General features: G+C 37.1%; 1 protein-coding gene and 1 long non-coding RNA gene across 3 annotated transcripts; one reads left to right on the plus strand and one right to left on the minus strand.

The window, feature by feature from the left end:
• Positions 1-2880: 2880 nt before the first annotated feature.
• On the minus strand, positions 2881-15206 carry LOC125261675 (sialoadhesin-like). Of its 2 annotated transcripts, none has more exons than XM_048180235.1 (5): positions 14884-15206; positions 14488-14564; positions 13964-14311; positions 3967-4212; positions 2881-2970 (listed from the first exon to the last, which is right to left on the minus strand). In XM_048180235.1, exons 2-5 carry the CDS (start codon positions 14540-14542, stop codon positions 2906-2908), a joined length of 714 nt encoding a protein of 237 aa, XP_048036192.1. In that variant the 5' UTR covers positions 14543-14564; positions 14884-15206; the 3' UTR covers positions 2881-2905. The 2 variants fall into 2 exon arrangements, with proteins under 2 accessions (XP_048036192.1, XP_048036191.1); XM_048180234.1 differs by having other exon boundaries at positions 14488-14550; positions 14884-15204.
• A 10168-nt stretch (positions 15207-25374) lies between these two features.
• On the plus strand, positions 25375-25839 carry LOC125261677. The gene is made up of 2 exons (XR_007183409.1): positions 25375-25484; positions 25680-25839. It is a non-coding gene; the product is annotated as an uncharacterized LOC125261677 (long non-coding RNA).
• Positions 25840-26179: the final 340 nt, after the last annotated feature.

Consider the following 26179-nt stretch of genomic DNA (forward strand, 5'->3'; position numbering starts at 1 on the left):
GAGGATCTGAAATAGAAAAAAAAAAAGTCTCATCTACAATAACAAAACTCACTGGAAGTAGATTATGTAGCATCTGCACAGGATCAGATTAGCAAGTCAACTGTACATTTCGATAAAGTTTTAACTTCTGGAACTTTGTTTGTAAATCTCACATTAACTCTGGCCTGGCTAACATTAACAGCCAACTTGACACATTTTATGGCCGTGTCAATGGACCACTGACAACCACGAATCTCTTCTTTGTGACTTCAAACGATCGCGATCAACTCAGATCAAATTACTGCAAGCCATGTGGCCACATTCCAGACGTCGTCAAACTCCAATACACTTACGCGCACACTCAGAAGAACATACCAGGACTCTCTTTAAGTCACATTCATCACAATCAAAGGTCAAGAGCTCAACTAAAGCAACCACCAACCTCCATGATGGTGACCTCAAACTAAACATCTAAACTTCTGTTAATTCTCAGTAAGATCTTCTGCAGACGTGTGACAGAAATAAAGTCAGTCTGGTTAGTAATAAGTGAAGCTGGTAATGCTGTTTGTGGAGTTGTTGAATCAGATCTTCAGAGATTTAATGTCTTTTATCTTCAGTTCATCTAAGGCTGTGGCTGAAGAAAGTTGTAGTTTGTGTTCTTATTTCTCTTTCTTTCAGTGTTTGTTCACAGCAGGTGTTTGAATGATTGAAAGAATGTTTCAGGAACATCATACTAACCTTTAAATAACATTCTACTAACATTAAGGAAACTGAACATTTTCATGTTCTTGGAATGTTACAAATCAACGTTCCTACAATGTTGAATTTTAGATCAAAATTAAATTGAAAGAATGTCTGAGGAACATTTTACCTTATAAAAACGTTCCTATAACTTCAAGAAAACTGGATGTTTTTAATGTTCCCAGAACCAACACTGAATATTTAGAGAACGTTCTTATAACAAAATTCTGTTAGCTGGGGAGTTCAAACTTCCCGCGGAGACGGAAGAACGAACTGCAGCCACGGATGCACTGAATCTTCACATGTATCTTTTTGAAACTCAGCACGCAAACTCATGCAAGTACCGCTTCTATCTATCTTAGATGCTCTAAGTTAAACGACCTAACCAAGTGAGACTGATGCTTTGCTGGCTCTTAAAGACTGTCTGCAAGTTTTGCTACTCTTTGTCTTCTCTCTTTTCATGTCTTTACTTTCGCTTCTGTATATTCTTGGTGTATATTTAGCCTATGTTTTCTTAGTTTCATATATTAAATCCATTATATTCATGCTTGATTGTTTCTTTTGCTCATTCAGCAAATCAAGTCACTTCTACGTTTCGATTCTGCAAACTGCTTTACACTTTAATGCTATAATAGGAAGTTATTTCTCATGGCCAGAGGCATAATTCCCTTTTATAATAGTCGATAAGGAAACTGATAGTTTGCTGGACAAACTAGACCAGTCTTTCTAAATTAACTATTAAACTGGAACTAATCCTGAACCATATATGTAATTAATTATAATCCGTTGTAAATAATTCACAATATATGTGCATAATTCCCTTTTTGGTCTATTTATATTATAATTGATCATAACGTGTTATGATTTAATTATATATATATATATATACATATATATATATTATATATATATATATATATATATATATATTTCTGGATATATATATATATATATATATTTCCTTCCTTATTTAATTAGAGATCACTAATCTCCTGACACTATTTCACCAGACGGACTGATGGACACTGAGACGCTCTTTGGAGGATCTACATGAAATACATGTAAAACAGAAAATAAAATAATTATTTATATATATATATATTTATGCCATTAATTCCATTATCATTATTAAATTACTGAAGTCGATCTGTGTAGAAATCTATTTTGATCATGACTATTTTGATTAAAAAGGTGCTAATCTACATCTGAACTGGTGCAAAGTCAATAAAACAATTTTATATTTACAGATTTATCAACCCTAATGAAAAAGATCATTAAACACAGATTCATGCTTTCAATTAATTTTGCATAATGATAAATGAATAACAATAAATCATGTCTAATAAACAAAAAATGTCATGCAGTCTTTATGATTGGGTCTGAAATTATCAAACAAATCTGAACTAAATTCTGAATAATCTGTGAAATATTTCACTAATATTAATGAATCAGTTTGTACTCACATTCAACATCAAGATGAACAGCAGGAGAGATCAGATGATCATTATTTCCTCTTATTTCACACTGATAGTTTCCTTCATCAGAACTACTGACTGACTGCAGATGAAGCTGATTCTCTTTCTCAATTCCTTTAGTGAATCTCTGTGTGTTTCTGGACCAGATGAATGTTGTTTGTTCAGTCAGAGAGCAGCTGCTTTTACATGTCAGAGTGACTGAATCTCCCTCTTTCACTCTCTGCTGTGTCTCCACCTGCAGGTCTGACACAACAACAACAACAACAACAACTGATTGACTGTCATGGTGATAATACTGAAATAATAACATTAAAACACTAAAGCACTTCAGACAGCAGTTATAATAAACAGCTTGATGTTTCTGACGCACAGATAGTAGTTTACTTAAAAGTTCATAAAAATGTTCTGTGGTCAATTTCTGTGAGTTTACTAGTTTTACCTGTGACATCAAGACGAGCTCCATGAATAACTGCCCATCTTTTATTCTGATCATCTGTAAATCTGCAGTAATAGACGTGTTTATCAGCTTCTCTTACATTCGTCAAAGTGATGCTGTGAGTGTGTTCATATTCACTGTGACACCAAACTCTTCCTCTCTTCTCCTGATCTGAACACACATCAGGTGATTTTCCAGCAGGTTTGGTCCAGAAAGCTTTTATGAGCTTATGATTATTAGGATATGTTAAAGTACAGGATATTTTCACCGTTGATCACTTTAATGCACAAACATATGAAGGGCTGTAATTCACTCCCCAATCCTGCTGACCATCAACCCCTGAAACACAGAAATGAGGAAAATAAAGTCTTTCAAGCACTGAATGAGTTATTTCTAGTTCCCAGCATGCTTTGCTTCAGCCTCTGAAAGGAGAGTGAATGTTAAAATTAAGTGTTATTTTATGTGTTTTGCACAAGATTAATCTAGGGACAGATCTGATAGTGCTTAATGTTGTTGTGTTGGGATTTAGAAGGGTTTCTGTTGTGTCAGAGTTTGGGATGTTAAAGGTCCTCTAAGTGATGTCACGCGTTTTTAGGCCAAAACATTTTTTGTCACATACAGCAAACATCCCCTCACTATCTGCTAGCTGCCTGTCCCCTGAACACACTGTAAAAAAATGCGGTCTCTGTAGTCGCCACAAGCTCCGAAAATGGTAATAAAAACAAACTGGTGCAGCCTGGACCACGAAACATAATAAACATGCTCCAGCCAATAACCAACAAGAATGATTTTAAATGCGCGTTCATGACTGTTTCAGGAAGCACGGATGGGAGGAGGAAGGTGAGGAGGAGGGAGGGTCTAGCTAGCCTCTGTTTTGTTTGACAACACTTCGAACGTCAACAGGATCCAGCCAGGATCACTTAGAGCACCTCTAACAAGAGTAGAGTCTGTGATCAGACTTTATTCAGACTTCTTTACTCTGTTTGATTAAAGGCAGTTTCTGCACTTGTTGATGCAGTTTTAGTTTCTCTGCTATATTAGCTCATGTGCACTAGCTAGCAGGTAAAACTGCAAGAGTTCATGTTTTTAAATCGACTGGCTTTAATCACTACAGTGAAATTTCAGCTGTTGAAAGTATTTGAATGGATTAATTGTATATTAGGAAAAACACTTTTTATAGTGAATTTAAATGAAATAAGTTCACAGTATTCATATAACTAATGGTTACTTAATGGATCGAGGCAATTTGCTTCCTCAATTAAAATGAGTTATTCTAACTTGTTGAGTTTTAAAAAGTGTGAAATATTTCATTAATATTAATGAAATTGTACTCACAATAAACTTTAAGATAAACAGGTGGAGAGCGAAGATGTTCATTTCCTCTTACAGCACATCTGTAGTTTCCTTCATCAGAATGTTTGACTGACTGCAGATGAAGCTGATTCACTGTTTGATCAATTAATATCTCTCTGTTTCTGTACCAGATGAATGTTGTTTGTTCAGTCAGAGAGCAGCTGCTTTTACATGTCAGAGTGACTGAATCTCCCTCTTTCACTCTCTGCTGTGTCTCCACCTGCAGGTCTGACACAACAACAACAACAACAACATCTGATTCACTGTCATCATCACAACATCAGAATCATGTAGGGCTGGACGATTATGGCCTAAAATCAAAACCTCAATTAACTGAACATTTTACCTCGATTACAATTAATGAACGATTATTTTGTTTGTTTCTTTCTTTTTCTTTTTTTTTTTGCCCTCATAGCTCACTGACATGGTTTGTACTGTAAATATTATTGACTATTAAAGGTGGGATATTTTTTCCTATTGAAAGAGCGATCTGACATCACAGCTCACTATCAGCAGTTATTTTATCTATGTTTGTAACATTTCTTACATATTTCTGCTCGTTGTAAATCAGATAAAGATAAATTAGCACAGTACCAGTACGAGTGATTGCATGTGTGAATTAGTCACACAGTCTCTCTATTAATTGTGAAGCTGTGGGTTGTAAATAGTTCCTTCAAATGTAGAAAAATATATGCTATAAGTTTTGAGTTTCTAAGCTACTTTAGTGATAATCACAGGACAACTAGTTTCTGCATTCCTCTCAGTGTGTGCGATCTTCACGTTTGCTCAGCTTGAGTGTTTTAAGGGGGAAGTATTAACAGGATTTAAAAAAATGAAATAACCGACATGGGAAAATTTGAATTTCGGTTTCGATTACTTTTCGATTAATCGTCCAGCCCTAGAATCATGTGATAATATTAAAATGATAATATAAAAAACATGAAACAGAAACAGTTACATAATATAATGCTTAATGTTGTCAGTTTCATCACTTCTGACAAACTTCTCTGATATAAGTGAAGTTCCTGAACGTAATTTAGGGAGGATCTTCCAGTCAACAGCCAGAGTTTATAAGCAGCTGCTTACCTCTCTTCAGTCTCAGCTGTTCCAGCACAGGAAACACTAGTGCCACTCGACACCTCTCACCTCTATTCTTCATACCGCTTCAATCTTTCACTCCTTTTTGGGGGGTCATCAAGCATCTGCTGGATATCCTGTATACTACTATATTTTGGACCATGCTAAATCCAACTTGCTGTCCCAAATTTATTCAGCACTTTTTGGGGGTGTATCAGAGCTCGAGTTGAAGCTGCTTCATCGAGCCCCTCCTCAGTGGACAGAAAGCCAAATTAGCTAACCTAATACCCCAAAGATTATATGGGCAAACAAACTCATTAAAGAGCTGTTGTGCCCTGGACCATGTCCTCATTTCATTCCTGTCTCTCCCTGTATTTTCCCGTCATTTACAGTATTTTGTTTGCTGTCTGCAGTGGAGGGGCTCGAGGAAGCAGCTTCAACTCGAGCTTAGATAAACCCTCCAGTGGGATTTCTAATGCTTAGAAGATGAGTCTGTAGCAAGATGTCTGAATTATGTTGGTGGAGATGGGGGGAAGAGAGATTACAATACAGATGATGCCGGAGCAAGGTGAACCGCTGCTTATGCTCCGGCAGTTCATTTAAAAAGATTAGATGGATTCACTCCTCCTGAAATTACACTTAGGAACTTCACTTATGCACTACTCTATATAATAAATGCATAAAGCCAAGAGTTCACTGGTTTTACCTGTGACATCAAGCCAAGATCCAGGAATCACTGTCCATCTTTTATTCTGATAACCTGTAAATCTGCAGTAGTAGACGTGTTTATCAGCTTCTCTTACATTCACCAAAGTGATGCTGTGAGTGTGTTCATATTCACTCTGACACTGAATCCCTCCTCTCTTCTCCTGATCTGAACACAGATCAGGTGATTCTCCAACAGGTTTGGTCCAGAAACCTTTTATGAGTTTATAATTATGTGTTAAAGTACAGGATATTTTCACTGTTGATCCCTTTAATGCACAAACATATGAAGGGCTGTAATTCACTCCCCGATCCTGCAGACCATCAACCCCTGAAACACAGAAATGAGGAAAATAATTAAAGCAGAAATCTTTCATTTTCTTCTGTATTTTTTTCAACACACACCAAAGATTGTTGTACCTTCCAAATGAAATTTGGAAATTCCAAGTGTGTGAAATATTTCACTAATATTAATGAATCAGTTTGTACTCACATCCTACTTTGAGATAAACAGCAGGAGAGATCAGATGATCATGTCCTGTAACGGCACAACTGTAGTATCCAGTATCAGAACGACTGACTGACTGACTGCAGATGAAGCTGATTCTCTGTTCGATCAGTTAATATCTTTCTGTTTCTGTACCAGATGAATGTTGTTTGTTCAGTCAGAGAGCAGCTGCTTTTACATGTCAGAGTGACTGAATCTCCCACTTCTGCTCTCTGCTGTGTCTCCACCTGCAGGTCTGACACAACAACAACAACAACAAAAACAACTGATTCATTGTCAGCAAAGTGAGAGTTCAAAAAAATATTTTTTTATCATTATTTATTTTTTGTTCTAAATGACTTTCTTTTTCAGAACACAAAAAGGGGGAAAAAAAAACATAAAAATGCATATTGTTTCAGAGCATCTTTACAGCATATTAACGCCATGAGAAATCAAATTTTCCTTGATCTTTTGGCATATAAGAGGTCTTTGTATCATTAATACACCATGCAGGATCCATAACTTAAAACGTCCTCATCATCAATAAAAAAGCATTTATATAATCAAGCTGTAAAAATACTTCGTCTGAATCTGAGGTGGCATGTGACGTCACAGGGGCACAATCATTTGCATACGACTGCCTCTGGAGCAAATCAACAACACCTTCTTTTACATCACTGCATCGTTGGCCCCGCCCACATGTGTTCAGCCAATGAGCAGCAGTGGATCTAAAGTAGGCAGTTGTTTACGATAAGATTGTGATAATAACAAGACTGTGAAGCCACACAGATGTTGTGCTGTTCCTGGCTGTGGAAAAACATCATCTTTGCATAAGCTGCCAATCAGATCCCGATGTCAGAGAAAAGGCAGATCTCCAAAGGATAATTAATACAGCCTAAAAAATCACTGGCTGCTCACTACTCTCCCTGGAAAGCATTGCTCGCTCCCACTATCCTTCAAAGGCCAATAACACCATCAAGGATCATACATCACACCAGGGCACCACCTGTTTATTCTGCCCTCAGAAAGATATCCTTAAAGGGATACTCCACCGTTTTTTCATATTAAACTATGTTATTCCCTTAACTAAGACGAGTTGATACATACCTCTCTCGTCTCAGTGCGTGCACTAAATCGCTCCGTCTTGCGGCGAAACTTTGTTAGCACTTAGCTTAGCCCAGTTCATTCAATAGGGGCCAAGCAGAGAAGCTACCAAACACCTCCACGTTTTCCCTATTTAAATACAGTTACTCGAGTAGTGTAACTCGACCTAGGACGGTGACACAAAACAAAACGTTGCACTTTTCTAAGCGTGTAAAATGGATAACTATATTGTATGGCGGAATACCATAGCAAGTGCTCGGGAGCACTTTGACCTTGGCGCAGTAATATCTTCACTCGTGAAAAGTCCTCTCACCGGCCCCCGCTCCCTCTCATTTCCGTCAATAGAACCAACGTGACCTGCACCAGTAGTAATAGTTTGATTAGAGTTGACGAAGTATCAGGTTGTAGGAAGATAGTTTGTGGACAATCATGGTTATAACGTGCATCGTAAAGGGTTGTGATAACAAGGAGAAGGTATATAGTGCCGTCATGTTTCACAGAATTCCAACTCACCACATACAGCGGAGAGCTTGGTTAGCTGCTTTGAACAAGAATCCAAAAACACCGTTGCTGTTCGCAACAGTCACACTTGCACCACCAATTGCTGTTTGCCGTGTTCTTTCGCCGGCTCCGGTCTGTTCTGGTTCGTATCTTTTTTCCCTCTCACGGTCCATAAGAGCTAATTCCTCCTCCGTGTACTCGGGTTCAAACAGATATGGCTCTGGGTCTGCTACAAACAAGTCATAATCATCTACAAAGTCCGCCATTGCAAATGATATCTTGCAGTTTGCTAATAGCACAGGTGGTAAAAGTCACGTTGGTTCTATTGACGGAAATGAGAGGGAGGAGGAGAGGGAGCGGGGGCCGGTGAGAGGACTTTTCACGAGTGAAGATATTACTGCGCCAAGTCAAAGTGCTCCCGAGCACTTGCTATGGTATTCCGCCATACAATATAGTTATCCATTTTACACGCTTAGAAAAGTGCAACGTTTTGTTTTGTGTCACCGTCCTAGGTCGAGTTACACTACTCGAGTAACTGTATTTAAATAGGGAAAACGTGGAGGTGTTTGGTAGCTTCTCTGCTTGGCCCCTATTGAATGAACTGGGCTAAGCTAAGTGCTAACAAAGTTTCGCCGCAAGACAGAGCGATTTAGTGCACGCACTGAGACGAGAGAGGTATGTATCAACTCGTCTTAGTTAAGGGAATAACATAGTTTAATATGAAAAAACGGTGGAGTATCCCTTTAAGAACAAGGACCACAAGATTAAAGGACAGTTTCTTTCCAGTTGAAATCTGGACTTTAAACTCAAAAATGCACTAATGCAGGCAAAGGTCCGTGTTAAAATACTATTCCAGTCACGTTATTCAATTACATCTATTTATTTTATTCTAATCTCTTCTATATTCTAATTATCAGGACTTTAAATAAATGCACTAAATGGGATATTCATGTGAAATACTATGGTAACTTCCCAGATAGCAACATTATGTTGGCCCAGATCCGGCCCACATCTGGCACATGTGGCATGATGATCTGGCCCACATGCTGCACTGAATTATGGTCCTTGTGTGGGCCGCTTCTGTTTGCCAGATCTGAGCCACAAGCAGGCCGCAGCAATGCCACATGTCAGCCAAGAGCAAAGAAATAAACCAGAACTGGACCTTATCTGAGCCACAAAATCTGTGTATATTAAATATAGAGTCATCTCAGCCTTAATAAGCCTGTTATCAAGCAGAATCACTGAAGGAAAGAAGAGAACAGAAAAAGAGACGAGCAGAAACACAAGAACTACAACTGACTTCAGCCACAGCCTTAGATGAAATCAACTGAAGATGAAATACATTTAATCTCTCAAGATCTCAACAGAGGATGATTAAACAACTCCACAAAAAACATTACCAGCTTCACTTGTTACTAACCAGATCGACTTTATTTATGTTAAGCCCAGGATACACTGCACGACTTTAGCAATCCTATAAGATCATTACTTTATCACACTGTGCGACATGGATCTACTAAACTTGGGTACGACATGCATGTAGACTGTACTTTGATGACACCTATTGACTCGTAGGCTACGATACAAGTTTCTATATAAGAATAAAACATGCGATAGTGGTGAACAAAAAGACCGTGCTGAATCACACTTTAGCAGTTGTAGTTTTTGTAGTTTTTTCAAGTGGCGAAAGAAGAAGGGAAAAGAGCTTGAGGTAAGCAAGTGTAAGTTTTAGTGCCATGTCGCGTTGATTTCATGTTGAATTTTTATTGGCTGGTCAGTAGACGTAGGTTGTAGCAGCAAACACTGTGCGATGATCATGCTGAGTTTCTCACACTGTCAGAAAATGATTGTAGGCTATCTTTGGTCACAAGACCGGGAAAACATCTTGACCCTCTCTCACTGTTCGACATAGGACCACCGATTAAGAGCCATGATCACAGAAATCGTCACGATTGTTTCACGGTGGCAATCTTTCATCTGGGACATCCAAAAATCGTGCAGTGTATCCCAGGCTTTAGACATCTAAAGTTGTTATTGAGAATTAACAATGGTTTAACTCTAATGTGTTTCATTTGAAGTCACCATAATAGTGAATAGTGTTTCCATTAGTTGGGCTCTTAACTCTTATTTCACATTTGTCTTTTTTGGCTGGTGTTGTGACAGTGTGTTTGTGAAACACATTTGCAGTAGCAAAGGAAGCTAAAGTAAAATGACATCAGGTGATGATGGTTGTTTGTAGATTGTTTTGTAGTCATCATGAAATGGCCTGGGCCCCGTTTCAATAAGGAGGTTCAACAAACTCTGAGGTGACTTACCCTGAAATGGGAAACTCTGAATTTTCAGTGTCAGAAAAGCTGAATTGAGTTAGTTCAATCGACTCTGAGTTAAGCACGTGCACCACGACTATGAAAAGTCATGATCAATGGAGCTCCGATATTACGATTCACCATGGCAACAGCACGTGACAAAAGGATGTCTGCATACTTCTGAGATAATGCAAGTTTAATTTTTTATCACTGTTATAATATCAGAAGTGAAAACTGGCAGAACGGAAAGTTATTGAACTAATATTCATTTTTATGGTATCCCATAAGCAAAAAAAAAGTTATTAAATTTTTTTATTTTGCAAATTATGTTGTTTTATTTATCATGTAGGCTAAAAGTAGTAGTTCTTTGCAATAAGTGTAAATAGTAATTAGATGCTATTCATATTTTATACTGGCAGATACTATTTGCACCTTAGTATTGTTGTACATTTTTATTGAAAATAATTGCCTTTCTGATGTGATATGTGATGGGAAAAGGGAGAAGATCGAGCTCGGCAGAAGGCGGATTAAAACCCGGTCAATCGCTTCACAAGTCAGCTACCAACATACTGCCTACACCACTGAAGCCATTAAACACATCTGTTGTTTTTAACCTTGTGTGACATTGGTGGGTGAAGCTACTGTAAATTTGCACTTAGTAATAGACACTCAGAAAAATCTGGTCTTCTGTTTGCATTAAGATTATTTTTATTACAACACTGGCAGATATTGATCATTTTACTTAAGTAAAATGCACTAAATATGACTAGAAACATGACTAAATATCTTATATCATTTTCTTATATAAAAAAATCCATCTTGATTTAAGAATTTTTAAAGGAATTTTTTTTTTTGTACTTGAAATAGGACAAAAAATACTAAGTAAGAAAAGCATTTTTGCAGCGTGAATGAATGAACTATTTAAACATCACTTGCACTTTAAAAAAGGGGGAGGAGACCGAACAAAACTCTGGGTTTACCGAAGAAAACCTGCTCCCGACCAGGTTAGGTTCACGGAGTAAGTTACCATGATAACTGACTCTGAGTAGAAGTTACCTCTCTTTCAGAAATGGGCTTGACTTTCACTGCTTTCTCGGGTTTGACATACCTCCCATTCTGAAACAGAAAACCCAGTGTCCCTCATTTCAGGGTTAACAGTTTTCATTTAACCTCCTTTCTGAAACAGGCCCCTGATGTCATTTGAATCTAACAGTTGTGTTGTTCCATTGATGTGTTTACAAACCCTGCAATACTACAGCATGAGTTCCTGCAGAAATCACTTAGAAGATTTTAACAGACAGAAGATTTCAACTGAAGATTCAGTTTGTTATCAGGCTTATGATGACTCTATATTTAATATACATAGATTTTGTGGCTCAAATAAGGTCTTTGCTCTTGACTGACATGTGGCATTGCTGCGGCCTGCTTGTGGCTCAGATCTGGCAAACAGAAACGGCCCACCTAAGGACCGTAATTCATTGCAGCATGTGGGCCATGACCCCGAAGAGTGAATTTTTTCTTTTTCTTCTTTTTTTTTTTTTGATTGTCATTTGTCATATATAATTATAAAATTGTACTGTTTAGTTTAGAGCCTGTTTTGTTGTCATTATAGGTTTTCAAACATCAGTCAGGAGCAGTGCTCTTAATTTCATTGTAGGCAAATACAACGACAATAAATGCTTTCAATTCAATAAATGCTAATTGATCAATTTAGTAATCAGAATAGTAATAAGTGAAGCTGGTAATGCTGTTTGTGGAGTTGTTTCATCAGATCTTCAGAGATTTAATGTCTTTTATCTTCAGTTCATCTAAGATTGAAGAAAGTTGTAGTTTGTGTTCTTATTTCTCTTTCTTTCAGTGTTTGTTCACAGCAGGTGTTTGAATGATTGAAAGAATGTTTCAGGAACATCATACTAACCTTTAAATAACATTCTACTAACATTAAGAAAACTGAACAATTTCATGTTCTTTGAATGTTACAAAACAACGTTCCTAGAATGTTGAATTTTCAAATCAAAATTAAAGCTGCCAGCAGCGATGAAAGGGTTCGTCTTTGACTATAACTGAATGTTGCCATGAAGATGTCTTCAGGCCAGGATTATTATTAAACATGTGAATTTTGGTTTACAACAACTTCCAAGTGTTGCATGATTTAAAGTGTTACTAGCATTTTTGGCACTTAATGGCATTTTTAAATGTGTTTCTGGGAGTGAATTACAGTGTAAAGCGTGCTATTTCCTGTTGCCAGCAGGTGGCGCTATGACTAACTGAATATTTGTATGTAGATGTCTTCAGGTCAGGACTCTTATCACACATGTAAAGTTTGGGGCAGATTGGACACTGCATGTCTGAGTTACTACAGCTTCCTCTCTCATGGCGAAACATGACCGCCACGGACACGCCCTTCAGCGAAAACTCAAGACCTTCACAAATTAGCATTACTAAGGCCTTAAGATTAGACTGACCATATATGATGTTGATCTGATTAAAGCTCTAGGTGGAGTTCATTAAAGTACAATGTCTGGAAATGGTCAAAACTGCAAAAATTTTGCAGAGAAAACTCAAAATATCCCACTTCCTGTTGGGTTTACAGATTTTGCACCCAGGGACTTTTTTGTAGGTATTGGGCTGTTACATGTTTCTACTGAATTTCATACTTATTTTACGTAGCGCGTAAGGCACTTAATTGAAATTTTGTAGGTGGCGCTATGGAAACATTTTGCCACACGTAATTCTGAAACTCAAATCAGACATAAATTTTCACGTTCACTTATGTGTGTGCAAAGTTTCTTGAGTTTTTGAGCATGTTTAGGCCTTCAAAAATGCGATTCATTTCGGAGAAGAAGAATATTTGACCGAGCAATTACAATAGGGTCCTCACACCATCGGTGCCCGGGCCCTAATTAAGTTGAAAGAACGTTTGAGGAACATTATAAGTTATAAAAAACGTTCCTCTAATGTCAAGAAAACTGGACGTTTTTTACGTTCCCAGAACCAACACTGAATATTTTAACTCTCAACAATGAAAATTAAACGAGTAAAACTGAAACACATTAATTAAATTCACTGAAGGAACTTAGTGTATCATTATTATGGACCTTCATCCACACACTTCTGCTGTTTGGAGGAGGGAGGGGTAGAATTGAGATTAAGAGCAACACTTTACATAAAAATAGCATTCATAAGAAATCATGGAACTCCATCTTGACAGAAATAAAAGGCGGCAAACAGGACATACGCTAATGTGCGCATGTCACAAAGTCATTCAGATTGAAAACGCCAACATATTGGATTAGATAACATCTCATGTAAACACTCCACCAAATCTTTCAATCAGAATTAATTTAATAGGAATGATAAAAAAGTGTCCATGTAAACGTGGCCACAGTCTCCTCACAACAAGAAGGTCTCTGGTTCGAGTCTCAGCTGAGCCGGAAAACCTTTCCTTCAGATCTGGTCTCCCTCACAATCCAAAGATGTGTGAATTACAGATGATAAATTGACTAGAGGTGTGAACGTGTGTTTTACTGCCTATGGATGGATCCGTGGCTGAGATTTTATTTTTTACACCTTGTACGGGGGTTCCATGAACATTTATATTGGATGTTCAGATGACGTCAAAAAAAGACGTCATAAAAACTTTCATTCTGTCTCCTCAGTGGATGTCATTTCAACGTACGACTTTTGTGACAAAGATGTTGAAAAGACGTCTACTGGACAGAACTTTGCTTAGTTGGTTGGTGTTTGATGTGTGTGTGTGTGTTTCTCTGGTCTATTTCTGATAGTTCACTAGTTTTACCTGTGACGTCAAGCTGAACTCCAGGAATCCCCGTCCATTTTCCACCATCAATGTTTGTAGTAAATCTGCAGTAGTAGACGTGTTTATCAGCTTCTGTTACATCCGTCAAAGTGATGCTGTAAGTGTCTTTATATTCCCAGTGATACTGAACTCTTCCTGTTTTTCCTGGATCATTTATCAGATCAGGTGATTCTCCATCAGTTACAGCAGGTTTGGTCCAGAAGGCTGTTCTGATCTCATAGCCATAAGGATATGTTAAAGTACAGGATATTTTCACTCTTGATCCCTTTAATGCACAAACATTTGAATGGCTGTAATTCACTCCCCAATCCTGCTGACCATCAACCCCTGAAACACAGAGATGAGAAATGAAGAGACTTTCAGGTGTTTTAAACAAATAACTTTTCACTTTTGACCATTTTTATGTCAGCTGACAGTAAAACACTGATGTCAGTTTGTAAGTGTGAAGATCTCAATCATCTTTAGTTCAAATATCTGTATAGTGAGTGAAACTGAAGACTCACCCGCAGTCATGATCACTACGATCAGAGGAAGAGACTTTATGAGAGACGACACCATAGTGACTTCTGCAATCAGAAAACTGACAATTATCACATTATGAACATCATCTCTATACAACATCACAAACTCTATTTGACAGATAAAGCACATGATGATTTCAGAATAATTCACGGCTCATTGAAGGCTTGACGTGAACTGATGATGTTTCTCATGTCAGGCCTCGTGTGTCTAAAGAGCTTCACACAATATTTACACATGAATCTACAACAGATATTGAGCTTCTGGAGTTCAAATCACTTCATCAGATCAACATTCACCTAAAACAGTTTGATAAATATCAGTCGTAGCCCTACTGAATTATTTTAACTCATAAACAATAATGGTAACAATGTTCTTACCGCTCTGCAGTGTCAGTGTGTCAGTGTCGACGCACAAATGACAAAATCATCATCAGTTTAAGCCGTCAAACGCCTGCAGTTTTCACACTTTATAAAGTGCAGCTAAATGTTGGTCTTCCTCTTCCTGGTGATGTGTGACCGTCATCTCAACTACACAAGAACAACTGGAGAAGAGAGTTAATGTCTCCAGATGTCAAACACAAGCTTTATCTCTGTAGAGCTCACTATTGTTAAATCTTTGTGAGAGAATATGTGAAAGATGTTTGCTTTGAGAAAGAACAGTTAAAGATGTTCATCATGTCTGCAGGAGCGATTGAGCAGCATCAGAGGTCAAGCTTTACACCTCTTAGTTTCACTTCCTCTTTCTCGCACAAACTCTGTTTAACACATGAAGCAGTGGGTGACACACACAATCATGAATAACAGTCTTAACTATCAGCAACTACATTGTGTTTAAGTGGGTCAGTGCCAGTTTCTGACAGAAAACACAAGCACTGCGATACCAGACTGATGACAGATACAGGAAAAATAGTCTTCAAAAACATTAGTACATCACTAACGGATCTATTTAACTCCCTAAAATGGACAAGTGGTGCTCAACGAAGAGCCAAATGACCTCCATCTCCAGCTCTGTGGATCTAATGGGTGGAGGGATGGAGTAATGGGTCGGGTTAGGGTGTGGTTTGACCTTCTAGCTCCGCCCATTACACCAAATTACATTCAGAGAGGAGGAGCTGGACTTCACGCTCCACCCATGGCTCTGCTGTGAACAGCCTCTCAAAATGGAGGAACTAGATTCATTACTCAAACCTTTTCTAGACTTCCATTGACTTTACTGACATCTAGTGGCTAAAAAGATGTAGTGCACATTATTGCCCATTACAGCAGCATGATGATTGACAATTAGTGGAGACACCTGATGATAATAAGCAGAATCACTGAAGGAAAGAGAGAAAAAAGGTCTTAATTAATGATTTATGGAATGTTTTATTTCAAGTCACCATGAAAGAGGTCAGCGTTTGCTTTCGTTGGGCTCTTGACTCTTTACCTTTTATTATTAATTATCTCTGACTGCTCCAACTTTGTGTTTGTAAAGCACATTTGTTATAGTCAGAGAAAAAAGGATCTGGTCACAATATAATTTTATGAATGTTGAATTAAGCCAGTTGTCATTTAAAGTCTAAATCTCTGACTGTGTGCTTGATGTGTAGCTTTAGTGTTAATGATTGTAGTCATGTGAGTTTACAGCTTGAGATCCAACAGCAGGAAGACCTTTTTTTCTCTCTTTTTTTTAAGAATAATACATTATGCACTGAAGCTTCAGTGTTTAAACACACAGACATCAAGAATCAGCATCTGATTCTCAAGAACGGTGACGATAAATAAATACAAAATACTGACAAACAGATCGACTCTGAACATCACAGAACAAGCTACTGTCACAACAAAACAACAGAAAAATAAAGCAAACATGAACAATCTACGAAAATTACAGGACAATTCAGCTGCATAATTTATTCATGCAGCAATGCATGATGGGAGCCATGGATGAGTTTTGATTGGTGGCTCCCATCATGCACTGCAACATGAAGCACTTTGTTTGATTGTCACCATTGTTGAGGGTCATATGCTGATTCTTGATGTCTGTTTGTGTTTTTATTTTTAAACTTTTCAGATTGTAAGAGCTCTGCTGGATCTCAACAGATTTACTGTAAAGAAATATAACATCTATATCACCAGTTAATGCTGGATGTCACCAATGAATCTGACCATTTCACAATGAGAAAACACAACCATTATGACTGTGATTCCCAAAGCATTGTAAACCTAAACTGATAACCTTGGGCTTACAGCACTATTGGGAAACACAGTATAGATCATAGTTTCTCTGACTATAACAAATGTGCTTTACAAACACAAAGTTGGAACAGCCAGAGATAAATTAATGTTAAATATAGCTGCGAGCAGCGATGGCGGGCCCAAGCCCGGTGGCACCGCCACCCCGGTGGCTTCAGGGCAACTGTGCACAGCGGGCAATAGGCACTTAAAACGGTTAAACATCAAAGGACTATGTCAAATTCACTCCACATTTACTGCACTACAAGGTGCCACTATAGAGCCCCTCCTCCCTGCCCATTTTCAAAGGATTACATGTGCCAAGTTTTAACATTATTCTGATGAATTTTGAAGCAAATCAGGTAAAAATAAGAGGGTGATCTCAATGTATGCTGAAAGTGACACATTTTCTGCTTCCAGTTGGTGGCGCTATTACTTTGAATCACAATAGTCACATCCATGTGATCAGCCTTGTACAACGAAGACTAAGCCGAAGTTTCATCAAAATCAATTAATGTATGCAGAAGTTATAACACTTTGTTTCCCTTTTCTTGCCATAAATTCGTTGCCTCGCCACGGCCAAACCGTTTGAGATATCCAAAATCCGTTTGCAATTAAACAACTTCAATGTGTTAGCAACAAGTTAAAAAAAGTTTGGTGTAAATTGGATAAACCCTGTAGGAGCAGTAGTATAAAATTCATAGCCTGTTTTTTCAAAAAATTAACATTCAAACCAAAATAGCTGACTTCCTGTTGGTCGGAGCTAATGAATGTAAATTAGAAAATTGTCCGGCTTGATGAGAACAATATGTGTACCGAGTTTGGTGATTGTAGGAAAAACTAACCCCCCACTTTTGTCAAAAGGTGGCGCTACTGAGCCCCTCCACCACGCCCATTTCTATGGCTTTGTCCATGTCTACTGGTTGACAATATTGATGTGTGTGTCGAGTTTCATGCAATTTGAAGCATGTTAAGAGCCTCAAAAACACTCAAGAATATTATTACAGTTTGACCTGTTGCCATGGCAACAATATTTCAAATATCAAAAATCCTGTCATAGGTCTACATCTGCTGTGTATTGACATTACACTGATGAAGTTTTGAAGCAAATCAGGTAAAAATAAGAGGGTGATCTCAAAACATTTCAAAAAGTGATACACTTCCTGCTGCCAGTTGGTGGCGCTATAACTTTGACTCACAATAGTCACATCCATGTGATCAGACTCCTATAACGAACACACTCGTGAAGTTTCATAAAGATCAATATATGTATGCAGACGTTATAACACATTTCCTGTTTCCTTTTTCTCGCCATAAATTCGTTGCCTCGCCACGGCCAAACCGTTCGAGATATCAAAAATCCCCTGGCAATTTTTAATCATCAGTGTCTTGACTTCATGCTGACCGAGTTGGTGGCGATCGGATTAATCGTCTAGGAGGAGTATATCAAATTCCAGAGCATGCGTTTTTCAAACAACCCTTAATAGCTGACTTCCTGTTGGCGTGGTGTTTAACTTAGAGCACGAAAGTTGTTCGGCCCGATGAGGTCTATATGTGTACTGAGTTTCATACTAATACGTGCAAGCGTGTTTAATATATGGACCAAATTTTCAGACTTTTTTCAAGGGGGCGCTGTCGAGCCCCCCTGCCACGCCCGGGTACCAGCCTCTCCGGCGTCCTAATGGCCGCGGATTCCAATGTGTGTGCCAATTTTCAAGAGTTTTTGAGCATGTTAAGGCCCCCAAAAAGCCCCGGAAGACGGAAAAAAAATAAAAAAAAAAAAAAAAAAAAATAATAATAATCCTTAGAAGAACAAGAGGGCCCTGCGCGAATTTTCGCTTGGGCCCTAATAAAGAGAGTCAAGAGCCCAACTAAAGGAAATGCTTTTCACCATCATGGTGACTTCAAACTAAACTTTCATTCAAACATTAACATCTAAACATCTGTTAATTCTCAGTAAGAACTTTTGTTGATGTATGACAGAAATCAAATCAAACTGGTTAATAATAAGTGTAATAATGTTTAATGGCTGGAAGTCAGTTGTAGTTGTTGTGTCTCTCTCTTTTTCTCTTGTTGTTTCTTCAGTGATTCTGCTTATTATCATCAGGTGTCTCCACTAATTGTCAATCATCACTCAATCATCAATCAATTATCTCATTAACTTTAACACTGCGTCAGTGTTACTTTTTAACACCCGACAAGATGGAGTCATATGTACACTTTGGGTGTTCATTTAACACTGGGCATTTTGCTGTGTAGAGAGAGAGAGTTGCGACAACGGAAGTTCAAAAGCTTGATCGTCACGTGATTCGTGTAGACTTCAGATAGTTCCAGGAAGTGCTTCGGCGGCAATTCAAATGATAGGGTTAGAGAGACAGAACCGTGATTTTTAGTCATTTGTAGACAATAAATGCATCGGTTTACAATATGTTTGTAATACACCGACATGTGAATGTAGTGTGTGTATGTAGTTACAGCAATGTTGTTTTTAAAAGATAAATACCTGCTAATATAGTGTTTTCAACCAGCGTTGCCTGCCTTGTTAACATATTTCTGGCTAACATTACCTTGGTTAAAGACCGTGTTGCAGTTGTTTTTAAGTATTTTTATGTTTTTAAACTTGTATGTTAGCTAAGGGCAATCATGTCATGTTCACTATGGTTTCACAGGAGACCTGCACACTCTCAGAAAAAAAAGTACAAAATTGTACCTTTAGGGGTACAATGGTACAAAGGTACAAATTTGTACCCTTGTGTTTTGTACCTTAAGAGAACAGTTTTGTACCTTTGGTGACAATTTTGTACTCTCTCAGAAAATAAAGTACAAAATTGTACCTTTAGGGGTACAATGGCTTGTCACTGGGGCTGTACCCTCAAAGGTACAAATTTGTACCCTTGTGATTTGTACCTTAAGAGATCAGTTTTGTACCTTAAGAGACCAGTTTTGTACCTTAAGAGATCAGTTTTGTACCTTAAGAGAACAGTTTTGTACCTTTGGAGACAATTTTGTACTCTCTCAGAATATAAAGTACAAAATTGTACCTTTAGGGGTACAATGGCTTGTCACTGGGGCTGTACCCTCAAAGGTACACATTTGTACCCTTGTGATTTGTACCTTAAGAGATCAGTTTTGTACCTTTATTTAACAGTACAAAAATTGACCCTTCAAAAGAGTACAAAATTGGCTTTTTGACAGCGTACAATCGTTGACTATAATGATATATATATATGTATATATATATATATATATATATATATATATATATATATATATATATATATATATATATATTTTACACACACACACACGCTGAATTAAAATCAGAATTTATTAAATCCTTTTCATTTTCACATTTTACAACATTTCATTTGAAACACATTTTTAAACAGTCCGGGTGCCGGGTGTTAAAAAGTAACACTGAAGCAGTGTTAACGTTAATGAGATAATTGATTGATGATTGAGTGATGATTGACAATTAGTGGAGACACCTAATGTTAATAAGCAGAATCACTGAAGAAACAACAAGAGAAAAAGAGAGAGACGCAACAACTACAACTGACTTCCAGCCATTAAACATTATTACACTTATTATTAACCAGTTTGATTTGATTTCTGTCATACATCAACAAAAGTTCTTACTGAGAATTAACAGATGTTTAGATGTTAATGTTTTAATGAAAGCTTAGTTTGAAGTCACCATGATGGTGAAAAGCATTTCCTTTAGCTGGGCTCTTGACTCTATTTATTAACATTAATTTATCTCTGGCTGTTCCAACTTTGTGTTTGTAGAGCACATTTGTTATGGCCAGAAAAACTATGATCTGATCTGAGCTGTGTTTCCCAAAAGTGCTGTGAGCCAAAGTTGATCAATTTAGGTTTACAATGCTTTGGGAAGCACGGTCATAATGGTTGTATTTTCTCATTGTGAAATGGCCAGATTCATTGGTGACATCCAGTATTAACTGGTTATATAGATGTTATATTATTTCTTTATAGTAAATCTCTGTTACCGCTTGAGATCCAGCAGAGCTTTTATGATCGGAAGGTTTTTTTTTTAAACACACAGAGACATCAAGAATCAGCATATGACCCTCAACAATGGTGACAATCAAACAAAGTGCTTCATGTTGCAGTGCATGATGGGAGCCACCAATCAAAACTCATCCATGGCTCCCATCATGCATTGCTGCATGAATAAATTATGCAGCTGAATTGTCCTGTAATTTTCGTAGATTGATCATGTTTGCTTTTATTTTTCTGTTGTTTTGTTGTGACAGTAGCTTGTTTTGTGATGTTCAGAGTTGATCTGTTTGTCAGTATTTTGTATTTATTTAACGTCACCGTTCTTGAGAATCACATGCTGATTCTTGATGTCTGTGTGTGTTTAAACATTGAAGCTTCAGTGCATAATGTATTATAAAAAAAAAGAAAAAAAAAATTAATACTGCTGATGGATCTCAAGCTGTAAAATCACAGGACTACAATCATTAATACTAAAGCTACACATCAAGCACACAGTCAGAGATTTAGACTCTAAATGACATCAGGCCACCACATGATGATTATATCAACATCAAATTATATTGTGACCAGATCGTATTTTCTCTGACTATAACAAATGTGCTTTACAAACACAAAGTTGGAGCAGCCAGAGAATAATTAACAATAAAAGGTAACGAGTCAAGAGCCCAACTAAAACAAACGCTGACCTCTTTCATGGTGACTTGAAATGAAACATTCATAAAACATTAATTAACACCTTTTTTCTCTCTTTCCTTCAATGATTCTGCTTATTAACATCAGGTATCACTACTAATTGTCAATCATCACTCAATCATCAATCAATTATCTCATTAACTTTAACACTGCTTCAGTGTTACTTTTTAACACCCGGCAAGATGGACTCATATGGAATGTTTAAAAATGTGTTTAAAATGAAATGTTATAAAATGTGAAAATGAAAGGATTTAATAAATTCTGATTTTAATTCAGCGTGTATGTATGTAAAATTATATATATCTCATTATAGTCAACGATTGTACGCTGTCAAAGGCAATTTTGTACCCTTTTTGAAGGGTCAATTTTTGTACTGTTAAATAAAGGTACAAAATTGTCACCAAAGGTACAAAACTGGTCTCTTAAGGTACAAATCACAAGGGTACAAATTTGTACCTTTGTACCATTGTACCCCTAAAGGTACAATTTTGTACTTTTTTTTCTGAGAGTGCAAGTGACAGGTGATTGCCTTAAAAAAACCCATTGCAAACAAGTGAAATGTAAAATTTAATTAAGTGAAATTTAATTAATCTTAATGTTAACAATTCTTATGCACCCCATTCTCGTATTACTATATAGGCTACATTCATGTATACACAATATATTTAATTCTAAAACAAAACATGATTATACACACACATTGACTTTTGCACTGATTTCGTACAATGGATTTATAAATTTGTAATAGACTGCATGTCAAGCATTTCGTCTATCTTTTCCTACATGTTCTTGTAGTTTCCGCTATGGTTTGCAGTGCTGCATGAGCATGATCCAGTCACTCAGAGAAAGCAGTATGAATGGTTTCCCCACTGACACAGAAAGGAGAAAGTTTTGTTCAAGTCAGCAGGAGCAATCTAAATAGAGCTAAAGATTGTGCGCCAAGTTGTGTGTTAATCATATATAGGTGTATCTGCCCTTTTTCACAAAAAACAACACTGGGAACTTTTATGTTTATTAAAGGTTTATTAAAAATAAGGTGCAAGGAAAAGATTGCAAAATCCAAGGAGCAGAGATTGGTGGTGACAGCATCATTGAATGGAGTCTTCAGGATCTGAATCCCCTTTGTGCTTGTATTGAAAGCAAGATAAAAGGAGACAAAAACGGGAGAAATTAAATACAGTAGTAGTATATAATATAATATAATATACAGTTTTGTTATTTAGTATGATTTTCCATTTAGCCTAATATATATATATATATATATATATATATATATTTTTTTTTTTTATTTTTTTTTTTTTTTTGTTGTTGTTGCTTTTAAGAGTTGTTTTTTATCTCACTTATAAAATTATAAACTTCCCTTTCCCCATCAATCCAAAAATCAGCTGAGCTGACATAATAGACAGTCAACAGAATCACACGATGTAGTAAAAAACTAAAGTATACTACAGTATTTATTACAGTATCAGTTCACTATACTGCAGTATGCTGTAGAATTCATTAACAAAGTGTTGTAAATACTATAATGTATACATTATTCTACAATTTACTATAGTATGGTTCAAAAACACTATATACTATTTACTATAGTATTTTTTTCACCTGGGTTGTACATTTAATAAGGAATAAGAATATTCTAATTTTACCACTTTCACCCACCACAAGCCCCAGAGTTATATTTAACCCTATGATTTAACCCCTTTTAGAAGCCTTTTCCTCCAATTACACAATGATGAATAAAGCTGTTTTAAACTATTGTCTAATCTACTATCTGATAAAATCCCTTGAAACAATTTATTTAGTGAACAACATCAGCTGGCATGCGTTAATAAACAAGTTAATTTGATTCAGATGTACTGATAATACAAAATCTTATAATTTAAACGGCTTACCTTTTAAAAGTGCATCACAAACGGTCTGTTCTGCTGTAACTCTAAGGCGCGGCTGCTACTTCCGGGAACTATTGAGAGGCTCCACGAGCCGCCATTGCTGTAAAAAACCATTCCATTGGAGTCTATGGAGTTGTCGCAACTCTCTCTCTCTATGGCTCTGGCCATACCAAGCGGGAAGGAAGTCGACCGGAAGTTGAAGTCGGCCGCGTGCCGCCATCTTGTAGCAGAACTTCACTTGCGTTAGCATCCCATTGACTCCCATTCATTTTGGCGTCACTTTGACAGCGAATAACTTTACATCTGAGGCGTTTAAAGACTCCATTTGTCCATTATTTATTTCTAAAGATACACGACAATGTATAAAGGGCTCCATTACCTTCTATGTTACATTATCCCAGCTAACACACGACGTAACAGTTACGTAATGTATTCGTACTTTTTGGTAATGTCATGACTTACTAACTGACAACGTAACTACCACGTCGCATGCCAGTAATTTCATTACCTTCAGATTACCATCTCACAACGTAGTCAGTACGTTCTCCTAACGTTATAAGTTTACCAAGAACGTTCCAGATACGTCCTCTATTCGTAATATATTGGTAATTCCATGACTTCCTAGTAACGTAACTACAACGTTGTATGCCCGTAATAATATTACCATCAAATTACCATATCACAACGTCGTCAGTACGTTCTCCTAACGTTACAAGATTACCAAGGACGTTCCAGATACGTCCTCTATTCGTAATATAATGGTCATTCCATGACTTACTGGCAACGTAACAGCAACGTCATGTGCTCGTAATTTCATTACCATCATTTACACATTCTTTATATGTTATTATTACCAGAATTTGCAATATAAAACGTGTAATTAAATGTCAGACACAAGACTGAAATGTCCCTTAAGAAAAAAAATGTTTTTTTTTCACCAAATCAGAGTATGGATGACTGCTTTTTATATATAGTGACGTGACCATAGACTGTAAAAAGGACGTGACATACAGCGCGCGCCTCCACAAATGGAGTGCGCGCCGCGCGCACAGTATGTTGATAAGAGTGTAAAGTTAATTTTTCTGAGAGAAGAATTTATTTTTCCGAGGTGACAACGAATAAATGGCTTTTATAAAAATGTATAAAGTTAACTTTGGAAAGACGCAAAACCTTTTTTTATTGTTATGTTTACGTTAGTGCAGGTGTCCGTTAGAGTTGCCATGGCAACCGGGAAAACATTCAAGCTGCTGGAGAGGACAGCGTCGACGTTTCTCCGTGTTTCTCGTCAGTTTTATAGCAATAAAGTTCAACAACTGCGTCAGATTGGTTAAGTAACATTACCCACAGTCTACTTTAAGTACTTTTGTTAATATTTTTACCTCTGTGATTTCCTTGATCGTCTGAAATATATGTTAGCAAAATGGTACGTTAGCATAGCATATGTTTTTAATGATACTGAGAGCAAAACGTCTTGAATGCTTTTATTTTATGTTTCGCTGTAGGCTATATGTTTTTATTTATAGTTTGAGTGTATTTTATTATTTTTATTTGGAGTTTTGTTCATGTTCTGTGTGTTTTTCAAAATAAATGAATTGAATTCATTTCGAGTCTGCATTAATCTTTCACAGCTGTTGGAATAGCCTTTACATTAGTTTGGGCAAATGAGGACATAAATTAGGTTAAACTACTGCATGTCCGCCATAGAAAAATAAATAAATATAAGAATTACCAACTGATGACCAACACACAACTATTGATACACAACGTTGCCACGACGTCGCAGTTACTAACTGGCAACGTCACAAAGTTACGTTGTGGCGACGTATAGGCACCTTTCACTTTTCCGGTTGCCACGACGTAACTAGTTACGTCGCCACGACGAAAGTTTGGTCACCAAATTACGTTGCAGTTACGTAACAGTCACGTATTTTGGTTAGCTGGGATGGCCCCGTAGAAACAGTTTTTTGTAAAAATAGGCTAACGATTGCGTCATAACCACTCGACTCTCTGTCGCACAGTAGAGAAATTACCGTACAGACAGGAGGAGAAGCTCGCAGGCAATCGGGGAGACGTCAAGAGAGAAGCCCATAGATATAGAGTCCATAAAAGCAACGGGACAAAATATTTCAACAACGTTTTTGGGGAATTGGAAATAATTCGGTATGTGGCAAGTGAATACATATGAAGTAGCTTTTATCCACGAACTTTAATAATTTATCTACTTCATTAAATAATGAAGTATGGGTAATGGCCGGTATATTGACGGGGAATGGAGAAATTATCAGGAAATTATACAGGCAGTGTAAGAAAAATCTCAATGTCAATCGCAGTTAACGTTCCTTTATTTATTTACAGATCTACGCTTGAAGATGAATGTGATCCCTTTCATCCTGGTCGGAAGCCATCTACAAAATGTCATAGCCTACATAACGTGAAATAAAGAAAAAAGTTTTTTGTTCAAGTGTTTTTGACCATGATTTATTAGCCAAAACTGCATGATTTAACACCTAGCTCACAATTATTTGAATATTAGCCTATCATAATGGGCAAATGTTTTACGTGAAGAGATGAAATCATGTAGAACAATAAGCAATTTTAAGAGACTATAAATGAACAGCCTATATTGAATCGATACGAAAATGACTCGAGGGATATTGTATACTGACAGTATGGTTCCTGGGATTATATATGTCTGTTTTGGATGGGTTACTATTCGGTTTGATGTAGACAGAAGGAAACGAACATTTTTTTAATGTGTGCGTTTATGCATGTATGTGTGCATGTGCTATTTGAATCACTTTTAATAATTTTGGATGATTGTACATGTTCTTTGTTATCTGTTACGAGTTCAGCTT

The sequence above is a fragment of the Megalobrama amblycephala genome, unplaced genomic scaffold (assembly GCF_018812025.1).
Source record: "Megalobrama amblycephala isolate DHTTF-2021 unplaced genomic scaffold, ASM1881202v1 scaffold458, whole genome shotgun sequence".
Lineage (NCBI taxonomy): Eukaryota > Metazoa > Chordata > Actinopteri > Cypriniformes > Xenocyprididae > Megalobrama > Megalobrama amblycephala.

Coding starts and splice junctions, on each gene's coding strand:
- LOC125261675 (XM_048180235.1), bottom strand. CDS start 14,542: ATGGTGTCGTCTCTCATAAAGTCTCTTCCTCTGATCGTAGTGATCATG. Junction 14,312..14,487: donor CGTAGTGATCATGACTGCGG/GTGAGTCTTCAG, acceptor TCTGTGTTTCAG/GGGTTGATGGTCAGCAGGAT. Junction 2,971..3,966: donor TGTTTATCTTAAAGTTTATT/GTGAGTACAATT, acceptor TCTGTGTTTCAG/GGGTTGATGGTCAGCAGGAT.